This window comes from Nicotiana tabacum, chromosome 7 (assembly GCF_000715075.1).
Source record: "Nicotiana tabacum cultivar K326 chromosome 7, ASM71507v2, whole genome shotgun sequence".
Lineage (NCBI taxonomy): Eukaryota > Viridiplantae > Streptophyta > Magnoliopsida > Solanales > Solanaceae > Nicotiana > Nicotiana tabacum.
Window position 1 is genome coordinate 172,036,649 of NC_134086.1, and position 18,470 is coordinate 172,055,118.

The 18,470-nt window shown below is 33.1% G+C and overlaps 1 protein-coding gene across 1 annotated transcript; it reads left to right on the forward strand.

Moving 5' to 3' along the window:
- Nucleotides 1-5,074: 5,074 nt before the first annotated feature.
- Nucleotides 5,075-8,717, forward strand: LOC107778217 (uncharacterized). The gene is made up of 7 exons (XM_016598429.2): nt 5,075-5,220; nt 5,316-5,481; nt 5,789-5,847; nt 6,192-6,310; nt 6,960-7,194; nt 7,857-7,980; nt 8,432-8,717. Exons 1-7 carry the CDS (start codon nt 5,161-5,163, stop codon nt 8,509-8,511), a joined length of 843 nt encoding a protein of 280 aa, XP_016453915.1. The 5' UTR covers nt 5,075-5,160; the 3' UTR covers nt 8,512-8,717.
- Nucleotides 8,718-18,470: the final 9,753 nt, after the last annotated feature.

Genomic DNA, 18,470 nt, shown 5'->3' on the forward strand with positions numbered 1-18,470 from the left:
GTACCTGTTCTTTTAATAGATAATTACCTTTTACTGCGGTAGTAATGTAATGGATTAAGTGATCCTCCGGGTCCATGGTCCTATCGTACATTTTCAAATATGAGGGCATTTTGAAGGTCTTTGGAATAGAATGGGGAGTTGCCCCTTCGCTCTACGGCTGTTCGACGAATCGGCCCACATCGCGTTTTGGTAACAACTTCGGAGCGCCTGGTATTTTATCAACCCTCTCCTGATGTTCCTTCATCTGGTCGCAGAGTATTTTGTTCTCATTTTTCATCTCTTCCATTTTCTTTAAGATGGCCGTGAGTGCATCGTTGCCTGTATCAGCAACAGTACGGGTGTTACCTGTTCGCGTAGTGCCTGGCTCATCAGCGACAACTGCGATTTCTGTTGGTGATGTGTCTTCGATATTTCCCTGAAGGGGTTTCTCGAGCATGTTGTTCAAGGTATTTGTTAGCCATTCTTCTAGTAGCTTTTTCACGGCCGGTGGTGCTTCTCCTGCTGCGGATCTTGAGGTTTCCCTCTCGCACGAGACCGTTAAACCTTCGTTTGGAGGAGGTGAGATTTCTCCTTCGGGTGTAGCAATTGGTGTTGCGTTTTCGTTGTCTTCCCCACCAGCATCATTGAGGGAATTTAGGAGGTTGTTCGTGACACCTACTATTGCCTTTAGCCTAGCTTCTCCCTTTCCCGCCATATCTGGCCTTTGTGGAGCTAAAGAGAGGTGGTTATTTCTTTCAAGAATCTTGATGAAAACTACAATTTCCGCTATAGAAATCCCCACAGACGGCGCCAAATTGTTTGACTCAAAAGATAGTAAAACCTTTTTGAACAAATCAATCAAAGATGAATGGGTAAATCTTAACTGAGAATAATAATCTCTAGAAAGAGCGATAGATCAAGAGAAGAAGGATCACGAGATTTCTTTTTATTCATAAATAGCCATGTAGCCAGAATCCCCTCTGCAAGGTTATTACCCTCTATATATATAAAGAGCCAGACTCTTCTAAGCAGTGATGTGAAAGACAAATTACAAGGAATTATTCGAAGGAATATTCCCAATGTCCCCTAATGGGCATGCATTATTACAAGGGTCGTCGATTCTCTGGTTTGTCTCTGGGTCGTCTCCCTCAGGACGTCAATTCAAGGAGCCTTCGTCAATCGTCGTACTCGTCGTTGGTCGTGGTCAGCCAAATTTGGACCCATACACTGTCGACCTGTCGGGAAACTATGTTATTCCCATTATCTTTCATCTAAACTTGCTTATTATATAGTTATTACGTGACCTAATTTATTACACAAATAGCCGGTCAAATTCATTATATATAGTTATATGCTTATTATGTATAAGTTATATATCAGCTAAGTATTTTTAGTTTAATAAATTAGGTAGACTTGGGTTAGTTAACGGCACGCTGCTTTTAAAGAGCATCCATTTTATTAGTACTTTTTTCTACTAATAGCAGCTAGTTTTTTTTTTCAAATTTGATATCGTACCATATAAAAGAACTTCTTCCTGATTATGTGTTATCACGTAGGTCCTGCCACGCAGCTTATACACATAATATAAAAAATATTATCAACTAGCTTATTAGACTAGAAATTAGTTCAGCCTACTAAAAGGACTTTGAACCATTTCTAATTAAACAACAAATATACGTAAGTGGCATTTAAGCTAATGGGGAAATGTCATCTGAATCTAAAGTTCTATCCAAAATTCTGTACCCAAAAGAAGGCCAATATTTCAATGCCGGCATTGTAGAGGCAACACATAATCATCAATTTAATTATAAACAAAACAAAATATCTAAAAAAGACTAATTAATCTAAGCAAGAAATGAAGATCAGCTAGTTACGTTGGAGATTGTTAGTTTTCGTCAACGCCTTTTTTATTGGATATTAATAAACTGGTACTTTAGAGTCTTTTAAGGGACATCTGGTTGGAAAGCGTTTCGTTTATTATTTCTTTTGATAACTTGATCTAATCAACATGAGCTGAACTACTACTTCTTCCCTTTGTATGATAGATAATCCTATTTGCTTAAATTTGCCACGTTGCACCTATCTAAAGTTTAAACTCATGAAGCAACAGATACGGTCTTCGCCCATTGTAACGACCCAGTCTATTAGTGATATTATCCGTTTTGGGCCTAGGTCCTCACAAGATTAAAAAGCGTCACTAAAGTCTAAGTCTTGTTAACTTATATACTCAGCATCATTTTTGTATTTTGCCCTCTACACTTATATAGGATTGGTAGAATTAATTAACATACTTTTATAAAGACATCTAATTGTGGTGTGTGCTTGATTTAATTCTACCCAGTGTGGAGATACAACATATGTATGGGTCCGGTCGAATTCAATACCTTTAATCCAAACTTTATATTTATCTTAAAAAGTCTATTGAATATATACAAATTATTAATATAAAACCGAGTAACTTAAACAGAATAGCTAGGTTGGGACACGTACTGATTAATTAAAGTCTAGGGTGTTACACCCATGATATCACTCTACATTTATATAGGATTGGTAGAATTAATTAACGTACTTTTAGAGACATCTAATTGCGATGTGTGCTTGATTTAATTCAACCCAATGTGGAGGTAGAACACATGTACGGGTTCGATCCAACCCAATAACTTTAATCCAAACCCTATATTTGTCTTAAGAAATCTATTGAATATATACAAATTATTAATTTAGAACTGAGTAACTTAAACGAACTAGCTAAAATTCTAAATCCATAAATTTCAAATTCTCATTTCGCCTCTGATTCAACGAGATGATGACAGATTATATTAATCTAAACCGAGTTCTTGGAGCAGTTGTACGTACAAACACTGGCTTGACATGAAACCATAATAGGAGAGAAAAAAAGCATTTTAAATTATGGCAGATTAATGTTTGTGTACTATTTACGTACTGATCCAAGAATATTCTCGAATAAAACTAATGGAGAAGGAAAGACTGTTTCTTGAAAATTACAAAAGCGGCAATAGCAATTAGTGGTTCAAGCACGCAATGCATGCAAGTAACTATCACTATTCACTATATGTGGACGTAGATAATTAAGTATCAGCTTCCACTATAGTTTAGAGCATTTGGTTCAGATTTTCATGGAAAGATCTTAACTTCCACAATATTACCATATGTCCAACTATACTGCAATCATGAGTTAGTCAAATCAACGAAGAATTGGGAACAGATTTCTAATATCGCACTTCTGAAAGGACAAAGAAGAACAAATCATTCAAATTAAACGACAATCTTTCTTAGTACTTTTTTTCTCTCTGAAAAAACTGAAATTGCTAACTCTATAATTGCATAGTAGAAGTTCCAACTATAGATTCGTAGACATTGTAATTTGTACATACCACAATTTTTATACATTAAAGTGAAGATATTCGAACTTCTTCCTCTTGCTGGGTGTTAACTTTTTTCTGGTAATAGAATGGGATCCTCGTAAAATCAAAAGCTTTACACTATTATCCAAAGTCATCCCTACAGGAAAAGCAAGAAGGAATATGAGAGAGACATGCACTAGTGAAAATATACTCTATTTATTATATTAATTAAATGACATCTTTCTATATATAAAAATATATATCTTAAAACTTTTAACTCTACAAATTAATTCTCTTATAATCATATAAATGTCATAACAAGTTTAAGATTACAATTTCTAAATAATACTTTCAGAATATAGCAAAAAAACATGTTTTTCTTTCTTAATTTTCATACAAAGCTGCTGATAAGATGTATGATCCAAAATCTTGCTGCAAATGGCAGAAAATTAAAGGTGACGACATGCTACTGATGCCGTCCAAATGGCACATAGCAGTCAACTTCTTAAGAAACCAAAACCTAATTATTCTCAATTTTAACAAGACCATCCCACAATTAAAAGATATCATGAGATATGAGAAAAATCGATATGGCATAATCTAGTAGGATGAATGTCTAATCAATAAGCTTAAAACCAGGCAAAATGGTCCTTGTTGGGGCCTCGGTTCAACCTGAATCATACATACCAAGTTTGATTAATATTGTGGGGATGTTCAAATTATTGTTATTTGTGTATTCAAGATGTGGCTCCAGATTGAACTTGTGAAAGAAATTAATCCAAGTATACATTATTGTATTCTATATTGATAATGCTCATATTGAGTTTGATCTGTCATGTCATGGAGTTTATCTTGATGATGCTGAACACATCCGCACCTATCAAATCAGCTATTTAGGTGGCTTCAAAGTTAATCATTCTCAGAGGTTAATTTATCTTTAAAGTCAAACTTACAGAGTATTGAAATGAAATGAATCTGAATAAAACCAAATGAATTAAAAAGAAAATATACTACCCATCCCAAGTTTAAACTTTAGATAATGATTGTTTGATTATATATACTGATTAAGCACAAATTATACAGTGATTATATCAACTAATATTTGTAAAAAATAAAGATTAGTGTTACCTTTTGCTATGGGGTTTGTTTTGTTAGTGTGTAGCGTGAAATCCCTTATTTATTAGATATGAATTAACTTAAATACCCATCCATCCAACTGCTTAAACAAAAAATAAATCGGCTAATGTATAATATATATATATATATATATATATATATATATATATATATATATATATATAAAATATATTATATGAATTCGTTCGGCTGTTTGTGTAAAGATGGGTGACTGGTTTTGGAACAATGATACTTGGAAAAATGACACTGTATAGCATCTCAAAATAATAGCAGAAAAATATATTTTTTTTGTATATATATATACATTCTGTATGTTATATATAAAAATTATACAAATTTTATATACTTTTTTGGCTACTAAATATAAATAGTTTCTGACGGGGGCTAAAAGTGAAAAAAGCCCACGATACTTTGGTCAAATCCTGCCAGGGACGGGCTGTTGTTTTATAGGATCAAGAGCAGGCCCAGAACTCCCTCACTCTTCAACGTTGTGGACTGGCCCGTAATAAAGTGGCCTTAAGTTATGTGGGCCTATGACGGCCCAGCCCAACGCCCAACCCGTACAAAATAAGAAAAGAAGAAAAGAAGATTCAAAAGAACAACCTTGCATTCTTGCGCCACAAGTCCGAATCACTGCCTTAGCACTCGAGTCTCGAAAGTAGCTTGAAATTTACAATTAATGGAGTTTTATGCTGAGGAAGGAAAGAGTTTGAGCTCAGATAACTCCACGTTGATTCTGGTATGCTTCTAGGGTTTTGCTCTCAACTTCTTTAGTGATTCTTCCACTATTTTTTTTTTCCGGTTCTGTAATATTGTTATTTGTTTTTGCTGTAGCCGGCGCTATCGGTAGGAAATGTAGGGCAACTAGCGGTGGATCTTCTGGTAGCTTCTTTGAGAGTGGAGAGAATTGGATATTTGGACGATCCAAATGTAGTTCCCTGCGTTGGGAATGACGCCTATTGGCCTTCTCCACCTGGTGAACTCGCTCTTCCCGTCGAAGGTATATATTGAACAACTTATTACTTATTTTGGCTTGTGCATTATTATATTGAGGACAATTGAAGAAATATTAAAGTAGTTTTATTTAAGAGTTTGTTTCTATATATGTTCATTTGAATTTGACTTTGAATAGTTAGATGAATTTGAAAAATTGATTCAATGTATAGAATAGTATTGTTATTGGAATGATGGCAACTGTTTTGGAACGTTACAAAATGAAAAGAGTATCATTTAAATTGAAATGCGAGGAGTATAATTTTTGAGATTTTAGGAAGGGAAATGATGTTTCTGATTTTGGATCATGGCAGTATATGAATCATCTCCTGATGCATTGGCTCTGGTACAGCAGAGGTCTCCGGTTGTTAAGGTAAATGTTAATACTTTTTTTTGCAATGGGTATCGTTGCTGCTTGATCTGGTCTTTTTCTCTCGTGCAAGCCATCTAGGAGGGAATATAATGCAAGAGCATTTAACATCTGTTTATACCATCAGGTATTTAAAGCAACTATTGGTATCTGGTAATAGTAAGTGTGAATTAATTGATTGGGAAAAATGGTAAGTAGACTACTACTCCTGGTTAAGCTACAGTGATAATGTGAAAATTGTTTACATGGACTGTCTGTATAACTTAAATCCAACTTTTTATTGCAATGTATGCAATCAAGGTTTTGTCTTTTAGGTGGTTGTTTAGTTTTAACAACTTACCCAACAGGGCATGATGGTTGAATTTGCTAGGAACTTGGCGAATTTTGCTGCTGCCAATGGGAAGAAACATGTAATCGTGCTCTCAGGCTTGGAGTTTGGGCGTTGGCGAAACATTGATATGTCAAGGTATCAATATATGAGCTTCACTTAAACATATTTTTTTCTGTTTTCTTTATGTGGTTCAATGATAGAAACTCTGTGATTCCACTTTCTACTTCATCATGTCCTCCCTCCATTGAGGAATTACTTTACATGGAAACTTTAGTTGCTTTTTCTGAGATCATTATCTCGTGAATTGCTGACTGCTCCTGTTATTATGGGAGTTTTAGCTTTTTGCATTCAAATACTTAAATGAAGGGGACTTAATATGTATTAGTTAGGCTCATGGCACGGGTTCAAACCCTGCCATAGACAAAAGACTGGTGTTTAAGTGGAGAAAGATAGAGGGGCAGACCCACTATCCACCGAGTTTCGAATGTGCGCCACTGGCCCTCGTGGTTTTCTCGGTTATCAAAAAAAGTAAGGACTTAATAAGTAAAGGTTGCTAAATAAGATGCTTCTTTGTTGGAAATGTTGCTCGATATTATGTGTACGTGAAAGGTTCCTCTAATTTTGAGTCAATTAGTGAAGGTGAATATTTCCAAACTGTTGCCTTTTTAAGCTATTAAGTTTGCTGTTGCGTATTCTACTGACTTGCGTTGAGTTCTTTTCTTTGAACATTTTATCTGATTTCATGGTGAAATTGATTTTATGGCTATCATGTACGGTGTACCAGTGGATTGCAGATACATTACCTTTCTAGTTCCAACTCAGATGGAACAGACGATCAGTGTGAAAGCCAGGGCTGGAAGAGATTACCAGAGTACGATCCTTCGCAGAGAATGTGGAAGTATTTAAATGATTTAGCCAAAAATACTGCCTCTGAGGTGGAGGATTTGCCTTATGAAGAGCTAGGAGATGAGGACTACGACGCCAGTTTGCCTTATGCTGCATTGTTCTCTTGTCTTAAGGTTGTGATATACTCGATTCAGTTGTTCACTATGGATAACTTGATGCACTAGTACATTTCATGAAAAATTAATTGTATTTGTCATATGTGGCTTTCGTATTTATAGAATCTGATTTCTTTACTTTGTAGTTTCTTTCAAAATGTCTTTGCTTATGTTGCTAAATCCTGCTGTCTTTTTGTTGCACCATAATACATTCCACATGAGCTTGAGATTTCCAAGTAGTTAGGTTTCTTATTTTGTTTTGGGATTGTGTTCCTTCCCAGATAGTTCAATGCTGCAGATCTGACATGTATTATAGCATGCTTAAAGTAATTATTTGTTCTCGCATCTCAAAAAAGGTTTTTCATTCTCTGATGAAGTTATAGTTGATTTTTCCTTTTGCATAGTTTTGATGTGTCATCTGAGTATGGTGCAGGTTTCAGATTGTAACTTCTCGTAAAACTATTTCTCCAGCTAAAGTTAGCACAGCTTCTTTGGAGATATGTTTAAGATGGAATGAGTTCAATGAAAAACTACTATTAAGGTTTCCTTTGTAATTTCTGCTATCAGTATCTCAAGACTATTCTTGATATGAACTTAGATATGTATCCACATTTTTATGTTAAGTATACTTTTCTACCCTGATTGAGTTTGTGTAATAATCTATTTGTTTGTTGGTCTAGGCCAAAGGTCTGAAGGTCACTTGTCTACTGTGTTATTGCTCGGAGGGAGACAACATTCCTGATGCTTTCAATTTGGCTGATGCAGTGTCAAAAGCTCTGGGGCTCCGACCTAATAGTTCTCAAGGTGAGTTATTGTTTCCTGGTATGATCAATCAGCTTTCTTTCCTTGATTTCTTGATCTCTGTACAATCATACAATGCTTGTTATGAAAACTAATGCTGCTATATCGCTTTAAGTACCTAAATACGGTCAGGTAACTCTTATCCTGTCAGCTAGTGGCTAATAATACTAAGTGCTATCTGCTTGATAAATTTACTTGAGAAGTGATTGAGCTAATGAAGATAATTAGATCATCTTCAATTGTTTTTTTGACTGTTTTGGAGGGGGAGGTATTGGGATTTCATGCTTTTTGAGTATTTTTAAAATTATCGCAAAATGCATAGATATGGACTAGGGTAACCTAGGGATATTACCTTTCTAGTACTTTTAAAATTGCCATAGGACGCATAGATGTGCACTATCTTGTAACATAATTTTTGAGGCACTAACTGACCTCTTTTACTGGTGTCGTTCAGGTAATGAAGGTGGAAGCTGGACTGTGCCGTTTTCGTGGAAGAGTGTGTATGGTCCTCCACCAGATATGTCTCTTTTCTAGGCCACTTTGGAGCAATTTTATATCGGTTGTTATATCTCTCTCGGACTTTTTGGCCAAGTGAAATTTATATCTATGGTTCACTTTGGCTGTACAAGTTTCTAGTTCGAAAGTGTTTGTCATAACAATTTTAAGGGAAAGAGTAGCTGTGTTATTTAAACTCGTAAGCATCTTTTCAGCTTAGTTAATTCATCAAAAGATCGTTAAAATATTAGGTTGTAATGGTGACAAAAATAAGGTTCAGATTCTCCATAACCCCAACTTAAGGTGGAAATGGAAAAAATTAGAAAGTATTGTTTTTGAAGTAAAATCATTTTCTTTGAAAAGGTTAATTAGGCAAGGTACATAAATAAAGCTGCCTTTGATATGCAGAAATTTTTTTGGCCTTGACGAGATAAAAACTACTCGTACAATGTCAGTCAAACCTTTATATAATACCCGCATTTGTTCCAATATTTTTTAGATGCTATAGTGAAATGCTATTATAGAAGACATATATTATAACCTAACATAAAAGATCAATTCCGAGAAAACTTGACTTTTATAATAAATAGGGACGTTATAAAGAGGTCTGAGTGTAACTAAAAAAAGAGACGATTTTAGGTGAAGGCAATTCTTTTTGCCTTGCGAAGAAAACAGATGGTTGAGAATTTGTCATGCTTGAACTTTACCATGGGACGTAACTGCATAGTATATGGCATAGCTTAAGAATATGATAATTTATTGATCTAACTTCTTTTTTTACTGGAGATTGTGTTTAACTTACTTTTTAAAGACGAATCACGTACAGTAACATCTGGCGGAACATGAATTGGCTGATATTTGAAGTATAAGTTGAAAAAAAAGTATTTAAAAATTTACACCATGGAGGTATGCGCTCTATGCCTTAACCCTGGGCTATTTACGATAGATCTGGAAGATGTTTTCACACCTACAAAACTTACCTAATTCCTAGAAACCAGACATTGTTAGAATATGAGGCTCATTAAACCTTTAGCGGCACATTGTAATTTACAGTACACCTCTTATCTTATGGGTAATCGTACTTGTGATTTTGCGTCAGCATCACGTTGGAATTTATTGTACTTTTGGAGAGATTTTAGTGAGAAGCAGACTTATGTGTAACATTAAGGATTCACCGGACATAGTAAATTTTAATTGGTGTATGTGTGCATACCTTGAAAATGACTATATAAATAACTTGGCATCTTACACACTGAAAGCCGTTATGGGGCATTGGCTGAACAAACTAGTGGTGCCCGTCATATTAAAATTCTGGGTCTGCCCTTGATTTTAACATTTTTAATCGATGATAGGAGAATAACGTGATAAAAAATGGGACCCACAAAATATGTAAGCAACATGAGCTTGCAGGAGGGCCAATCAAATCAACCGAGAAAATAAGCTGGGATTTCTTTATTTAGTTAGTTGAGAAGCCAGGAAAAGAAAAAATGATTATTCATTAATTGGTGTGTGTTATAAATAAAATTTTATTTATGGTGAATGTCTATATTTAAACAGATTTTAAAGTTCATTACTTGGTGGCAAAATCACCATTTCCCTATAAATAGAGGGGTCCTATAACATTGTAATTCATCCCAAATCAATAAGAATTCTCTCTCTCTACTTTTCTCTCTTCTTCTTTTATTGTTCATAACACGTTGTCAGCACGAGACTCTAACCAATTGAGTAGAAGCTTTGGGATTGAGCATAATGATTGTGATCAATTGTTCCATGAACTTACTTTATGATTAAATTCTGGATTTAAGGTATGTATTTTACCATATTTTTCTCTTTTATTCTATAATTTGATTTTAAATACAAGCAAAGATAATAAATTTTGATTATAACTCTAATGGAGTTAGTAAGAAATTATAACCACCCAAAGTGGTAAAATTTCTATGTCTTGCCACGATTAAATTCATGTATGATTGTGGGCAAAGAATTGGAAACTCGTCCCATTGAATTTGATTCATTCTCATTCCCTTAAGAGAATGTGATAGCAGTATGTAATAAGTCTGAAAGAAGACAAAATTATTACTATGAATGTATCAATGGATGTGGACGTGACAATAGACAAAATTATAATCGTCATCATTGTGACAACGAGAACAATAGGGATTCTCAAAATAATCCTGCACTTTGTGAAAGTAATATTTGTCATCAATTTAACATGAGATTTTGTAAAGCACATATAGATGATTATGGTCCATTAATGATGTGAATGTGACAAAATGTGATTTATGAATATATATTCATTCTTCAAAGAATATGAACGTGCTAGTGGTAGTGAATATACCAAAATCACCTCTAGAAGGAGATTTGAGATGGAAAAAATAAATAATGTCATTATTATGGCATGAATTGTCGTTGGTCACGTACCTATATACGCCAAAATATTATGGCAATGTGATTATTAAAAGACAACGATAATGCAAGAAACAGATCTTGCATATAATTTGACCATGACCATAATGGTATAACTTTCTCTTTAAAAGAGATATTTATCACATGGATGTTGATGAATATGTGGTAGTACAAAAAAAATTAATTTAGAGCTATGGAAGAGCCAATTATTACTATTTTGGAGGAATACAATTGATTATCATGTAAATTTATTGTGTCGTAGTAAGTCTAAAAGAAACTTATTCAGTTTCTAAAGTATTCGCGAAAGCGGTCGATTATATTGAGACTATAAATAAAGGAAGGATTTAATATTTCTATTACTACAACTTGTAGCGGGTAATATTTATGTGAAAAGTTACCCGCTTTATTCTCCAATTTCTACTATACAAATTAAAGAATACCACAATAAAGTGGATGTTTATTTATATAAAAACCCATATCATAATAAATTTGGAGTTTATTGATAATTGCACATGTCATGGTACAAACCTGAACTTTATCAATATTGATAATTTATTCAGTTGACATAATTGGTTTAGCCATATCAATTCAAGTATGATATGCAAAATAAAAGAGAATTCACATGAGTAAATATTAAAGAACTAGAAAGTTCTTTAAGAATTCTCTTATGTTGCTTGTCCTCATTAATTAATAGACCAACTAAAATTGGGATTGAATCCCATGAATGCTGGAAATATCAAAGGTGAATATGGGCCCATTCACCCGCCATGTATACCACATAAGATGCATCTATGAGATGGTTACATGTGCAATTATTATTAACCCGCAACATGGTATTTTGCGAGGTAACTTGTTCAATAATTTAATTTAGAGCATAATTTCCATAGTTTCTATTCAAGCTAATTTATCTTGATAAGTTGGTTTACATCACAACTGGTTTAGCAAGATGATTCATTGAGTGCCTCCACTTAATAACTAAATTGTCATGTCCCAAACTACCCTCTAGACGTGACTGACACCCAGCTAACACCACATGCCGGACGAACCATACTTTCTTACCTTAGCCATTAATTTACAGCATTTGATTAATTAAATGAGTATCCAAATAATCTGATTACTATTATGAATAATTAATATCTCAAAATATAAGATTAACACTCTAACCCAAATCCCAAATATAAGATTAACACTCTAACCCAAATCCCACACAATACCATGGAGTATCTACGAGAATTACAAAAGACCTTATATGAATAAATGATAAAGACTCTTTGGGCAGCCTCCACGAACAATGCGGCGGCTAACCTCAATGACTGAATCAACTCTAGCGAACTCGTCGGCTACAAGCTCCGTCTTCACTAATAGTATCTGCATGGATATGCAAGTAAGGAGTGAGTTATACATAAATATAACCCAGTAAGATCATCGACCCGCCACTCTGAATACCTCTGAAACAAGTGTTAGAAATACAAACACACAAAGAGCATAGAGATAATATGCACATAAATTCTTTCACCATATAATTACTCTGTAAGGTCCAAACAATTATTCAACAACAACACTATTTATATCTCAACACAATCTACATTAAGAACTTATCATTAACGGCAGTGCAGGAAATTAACCAAACACCCCGACGAGTCCACAACAGCATACACAATGCCCCAAATTTATAACGGCGGCATACACAATGCCCCAAATTTTATAACGGCGGCATACACAATGCCCCAAATTTTATATCGGCGGCATACACAATGCCCCAAATTTATAACAGCTGCATACACAATGCCCCAAAATATGTTACGGCAGCAAAGGAATAAATTATAACGCCCCAATGACATTGCACGAGGCTACGCCACACCACATCACATCACAAATCATTCATTAAATAATTTTAGCTTTTTACAAAATACTATATATATTTGCGGCTGGTCATCGACCACCGATTCTGTCAAGCGCACGCTTGTCCCAAAACATGGACCAGGCAAAAAAAATATATATACTTTCAAAAGGGGTTTTGGAAAAGCAAACATCCAAAGCTTAAAGTCTCACTTACCTCGCTAATGGGAACTTGCCCAACCTTGTGACGTCTATAACACCAACCGAACGGACTTCAATGGCCTCAATCTATCAAAAATATTGAATAACAATATCAATGATTCTGGTAGAGGTAAATCTCAATATTCCTAACTTTCAAACCTAGAGCTATATTTTAATATCCTACATATTAAATATTATTTTTTTTAAAAGATAAGGACATATCCCAATATCTCAATCTAAACTCAATATTTAATATCCAAGTCCAATATATGAAAATTCGAGTCCCAAAATAATATTCATAAAGAAAAATATGTATTTGCACTTGAAACCGAAGCCACAATTTTATACGTAATTCTACAGATTCGAACTGGCTAATCATGTTACTGAATAGTCATGTTGAAACCCATTTTTATATCCATCATGTACACAATACACTTAATTGTCATCACAATTCCTCTCATCATTACCTAATGATTGATTAATCATTGTATCCCTAAATTCATTGAGGCAGAAATCGATATATCAGTGAAATAGTTTAATTTTCATAGTATATGCTAAAAAATACTTTCCCCTCCCCTCAATCATTAATTAGTTATTAGGTATAATCCATAATCTCTTTATAATCCAAAGCCATGTACATAGGTAAAGTTTGGATATATCTACATACCTTGTAACTTGAGTTTTCCTCTGTAATTTTCCTCTGCATTGAAGATAATCAAGCAAGCCTTGTATGGTCTCCTGACTGATACAGTGTGGGTTACTATATTTTTATCAGGGAATTAAGCCATAAAATCATATAGTCCAAAGAAAAATTGACACCTGATGACAATACATAAGGGGAATTGGCAAATTTTTAGCCTTATATTAGATTTTGGCAAAAGTAGCCCCAAATAATTAGCATTTTATAGCCAAATCCTAAAAACTACCTTATTTTATTATTTATTCTCCTAACCGTTTGCTGCTCTCCCTCTTATTGTTCGCTGGTTCCCCTCCCCCTTCTTGTTCGCTGCCTCCCCCATTCCCTCCCTGCCTCCCTATTCCAAATAAGATTAAAATGGTGGATTAACTCTACCATTGGTTTACTCAGTATTACCCATCAAGTTCAGAGGAGCGAAGCTTTAATATAGAGCGACAAATTAATATGTGCATACAATTCTTCGAGGTTCAAACATACATTATATATATATATATATATATATATATATATATATATATATATATATATATATATATATATATAGTATGTATATATATATATATATATGTATGTATGTATGTATATATATATGTATGTATGTATGTATATATATATATATATGTATGTATGTATGTATATATATATGTATGTATGTATGTATGTATGTATAAGAAATTATATATTATATATTGGTATATGCAGGAAGGAAAATAATTTTTGATATACATTTTAATATACACAAAGAAGGATAATAAATTTGTGATATATATTTTGATATACACGTTTTATTATGTATTATACAGTGTGATATACAAATAATATAATTAGTTTTTTGTGATACACTTGGATACAAAGATAATAATAAATTATAGACAACTATCGAAGGAAAATAATTTTTTGATATATACAAAGAAGAAAAATAAAGTTGTAATGTATATATTGGTATACACGTTATTTAACATGTTATACAATATGATATACAAAAAATAAAATTTATTTGTGTTATACACTTGGATATACACTATGATATACAAACTATATTTATAATTTTTAATGCTTGTGAGAAATAATTTAAAAACCTAGAAAAAAGATTGTAGAGATTTGGGAAAAAATCTTGAAAGATTTTCGAATTCTAACAAAAAGAAAATAAAAGCCTATTTTTAGGGTAATGGTTGGACCATTAGAAGAGAGAGAAGATCATTAAATGTTAAATTTACGTTACGTGTGCCAAATGCTAAAAGATAGACTATTTTCTGCCAATTATTGGACTAAATTATGCAATGCCAAATCCTCTAGTCCAAACACGTATAACATCACGAGATTTGGGCTTTAGGCCCACTTCTTTCATCTCTATACCTATCCAAAATTACTACATCTCTTATTAGTATGTGAATTATAAATTAGGTCCACTAACAATTTATTTCGCATAGTAATTTATAAATCATAACATATGTATTTCTTTCACTAGCTTAATATTTGACCCAATAGCTATAAAAAGAAATTAATTTCTCTAGTCTCACAATTTATAGGTATATAAAAACTCAAGTTATTACATAAACTATTGCTTATGAGAAGAAAGTTATATATATCTGTTTGATATACGTTATAAACAAAAGTATATTATTTTCTCCCCTCGCAAGTGGTTCAGGGTCAGGAACCAAATACTTCCATCTTATTATTATTGATGTGCGGTGTATATTTTGATTGATACCATAAATGCACAAAGATGAGTTTTCAAAGTTGAGGAAACAAGTTAGTTTTTCTAACATGAGGGGGAGACACGATAAACAATTGAGAAAAAATTACGTGGATTGAATTATCATGTGTAAATCTAGATCCTCGAATAAAATAATATGAACTTGAAGTTCAAAAAAAAATCATCTGCAGTATATTGCAAAGCATGCAGACACATTTGCTGACCCAAACAAAGTAATTATATTCTCAATGCAAATGCTCCTATTAGAATAAGTCTTAGAAGGACAAAGTTTATGGTACGTTTAAAGCATATGGACAAATCGGTTTCAAATAAACTTCTTGATAAAGAAGACGAGCAAATGATCATAATAAAGTAGGCAAGTGATCTAGAAGATCACATGACATAACACTTCCTAAAATCTCAGGAGAGATTCACGTACTTGAAAATATGAATGAAGAGATCTTTATGTTATGTTTTTACTAAAAAATATTTGAACCGATATAAAATATTTGTCGGCGACATATATCATAGCGCTAAGTATAGATGAGGATCTTAAAAATATTAGCCAAAATGGAAGGGAAACAATTCAAGTAGAATTGGTTTCATATGAAAGAGATGTTGTTTTGGACACGTTCAAACACTTGAAAGTATAAAGTCAATGATATGTGCAATCACTTTTCGATATTTTATTTGTCTAGCATGACATGAGAACTTGATATGCATCTAATTAAAGTCTATCATATGACTTATATGACTTAACTTATATGGCAATCCCTGAAGGATTTAAATTGCTTGAAGCATATACAGTTCTTGATCTTGAAATACCACTTCCTCAGGGCAATTTGTGCACAAATGTATCTTGCTATAACTATAAGTATGATAATTTGATAGCAAGAGTTTTCACCTATATGTGAAGATATTGAAATGACGATTCCAATAAGATCATATGAAGACAATACATTTATTAGGGATATGATTTCAAGGTGAAACAAATTCGTTCAAGTTAATATGGCTAATTTGTTTGTCGAATCTCTACCAACGATCTTTTGAAGATGGTGCACAAGATTGGAATGCAAAGACTTAAAGATGTAAATTGATGCTCTCATCAGGGGGAGCTAATGCGCGTTGCACTCTTTTTCCCTTACAAGGTTTTGTCCCACTGGATTTTCCTTGCAAGATTTTTAACGAGGCAATCAGAAGGCGTATTGTTAGATATGTGTACTCTTTTTTCTTCTCTAGAATTTTTTCCCACTGAGTTTTATTTTAGTTAAGGTTTTAACGAGACACATTATCTGTTGAATAGACATTCAAGGGGGAGTGTTATAAATAGAATTTTATTTATAGTGAATGTTTATATTTAGAGAGATTTTAGGGTTCATTACTTGGTGACAAAGTCACCCTTTCTCTATAAATAGAGGGATCCTATAACATTATAATTCATCTACTTTTCTCTCTAATACTCTTCTTATTTTATTGTTCATAACAGTGTGAGAAATTTACTTTCTGTGTGGCACAAGCAATACTAATTGTGTGAAGGTGTTCTCTTCTTGACAAGTGTAACTAGCGGGCGCGAAATTTTCATAATCACCTCCTGTGTTCATGCATTTTCTATTCGGTCCTTAATATAATTTATGTGTCTTATTTTTCTTTTTAATATGCTAAAATAGATTTCAACTAACTATATTTAAGTCGATAAATTTCGACGAATTCCATCTCTCACACAAAGGTGACTCGCGCTCATCCTATCATAATCTATCCACAATACTAGAATAATAGAGGGAGAGAGAGAGTTGTTTTGATGAATAATTCATTGGTTCTGTATATATTATCCGTCAAATTAAAAGTTTGTATCTTGGCACCAGGATAATTAAGAAAATATCAAAGCAGCAGTCTTCCGCGACACCTTTAATATTAAAATGAGGTGAAAACGAATATATTAGAAAAAAATTACTCAATCATAATCCATTGGAACTGATACACAGCTCAAGGACATACGTTAACATATTTTCTTCTTCTCTACTATGACATCTACTACTTGTTGAAGTTTCGTTTCCCTACTTTCAAAGCACAATAATAGATTAATTCTATAAAAAAAAAAAAAAACATGATAAAAAATGTTAAAGGGCTTAGAGTTAGGTACCTTGCAACTTGACTCAAAAAGATTAACACGAAAAATGTAGAAATTTACTCCTAAACTATGCGAAATAGTATTTGATCTCATGGTTGAAAACGAAATTATTAAGAGAATTTTTTTTTTTACGACAAATATCCATTTGAGTTGATCCAAAGCTAAAGGACAGTTAATCATGATTCAAGTATTGTTTTTTTCTCTATCATAAAAATTGATCTGAAATAGATATTGCACTTTAATTTGTCTTCGTGAGACTTTCTTGGAATTTTCTACATATTGGCTATTGAAGCTCCATTTGCTAATTCCATAGCACAATAATATACTCCCATTCCTTTTTACTGATCTCTTATACTAAAAATGATTTTTATTTATTTATTCATTTTAACAAATTAAAAGAAAATTATTATTTTCTTTCAATATTACCCTTAGTATTAAGCATTCAACTCCTTAAATTTATTGGAGTTACAACTTAATAATCATTAACAAAAGTAACTTAATAAAATAAACCCTTAATAAATAATTTCTTAAGGGCGTGTTTAGTCAATAGATGACTAGTAAAACGAAACGGAGGAACAACAATAATAACAAACCTAGTAATTTTTCACAAGTGGGTTCTAAGGAGGGTAAGATATGTACCCTGAAAGGGTAGAGAAGCTGTTTTCGATAGAAAACGGAGGAAGTAATACTTAATTTTAAATAGAATTTGAAAAAAAAAATGCTGAAAGACTTAACGTCTATTCAAGGTTAGGCGCTTTACAACTAGTCTAAAGATCATATAATAATCAAGCAACTTAACCTAAAACTGCAGCCCCAGGCGTAGTAGTATAGTACAAAAAGCACTATTTGGTTTTGTTCTAGTTGCTCTGAATAATCAAACTTCTCAATTCAATTTACTTGAATAACTCAACGTTCTTTAGCCGCCTGTAAATTGCTGTTGTACTATGTAGACTAAAATCTTTAAAATTACTTCTAACGTAGATCTTATAAATGCATCAGCTGACATTTTCTTCAACTCACTAAACCAATATACA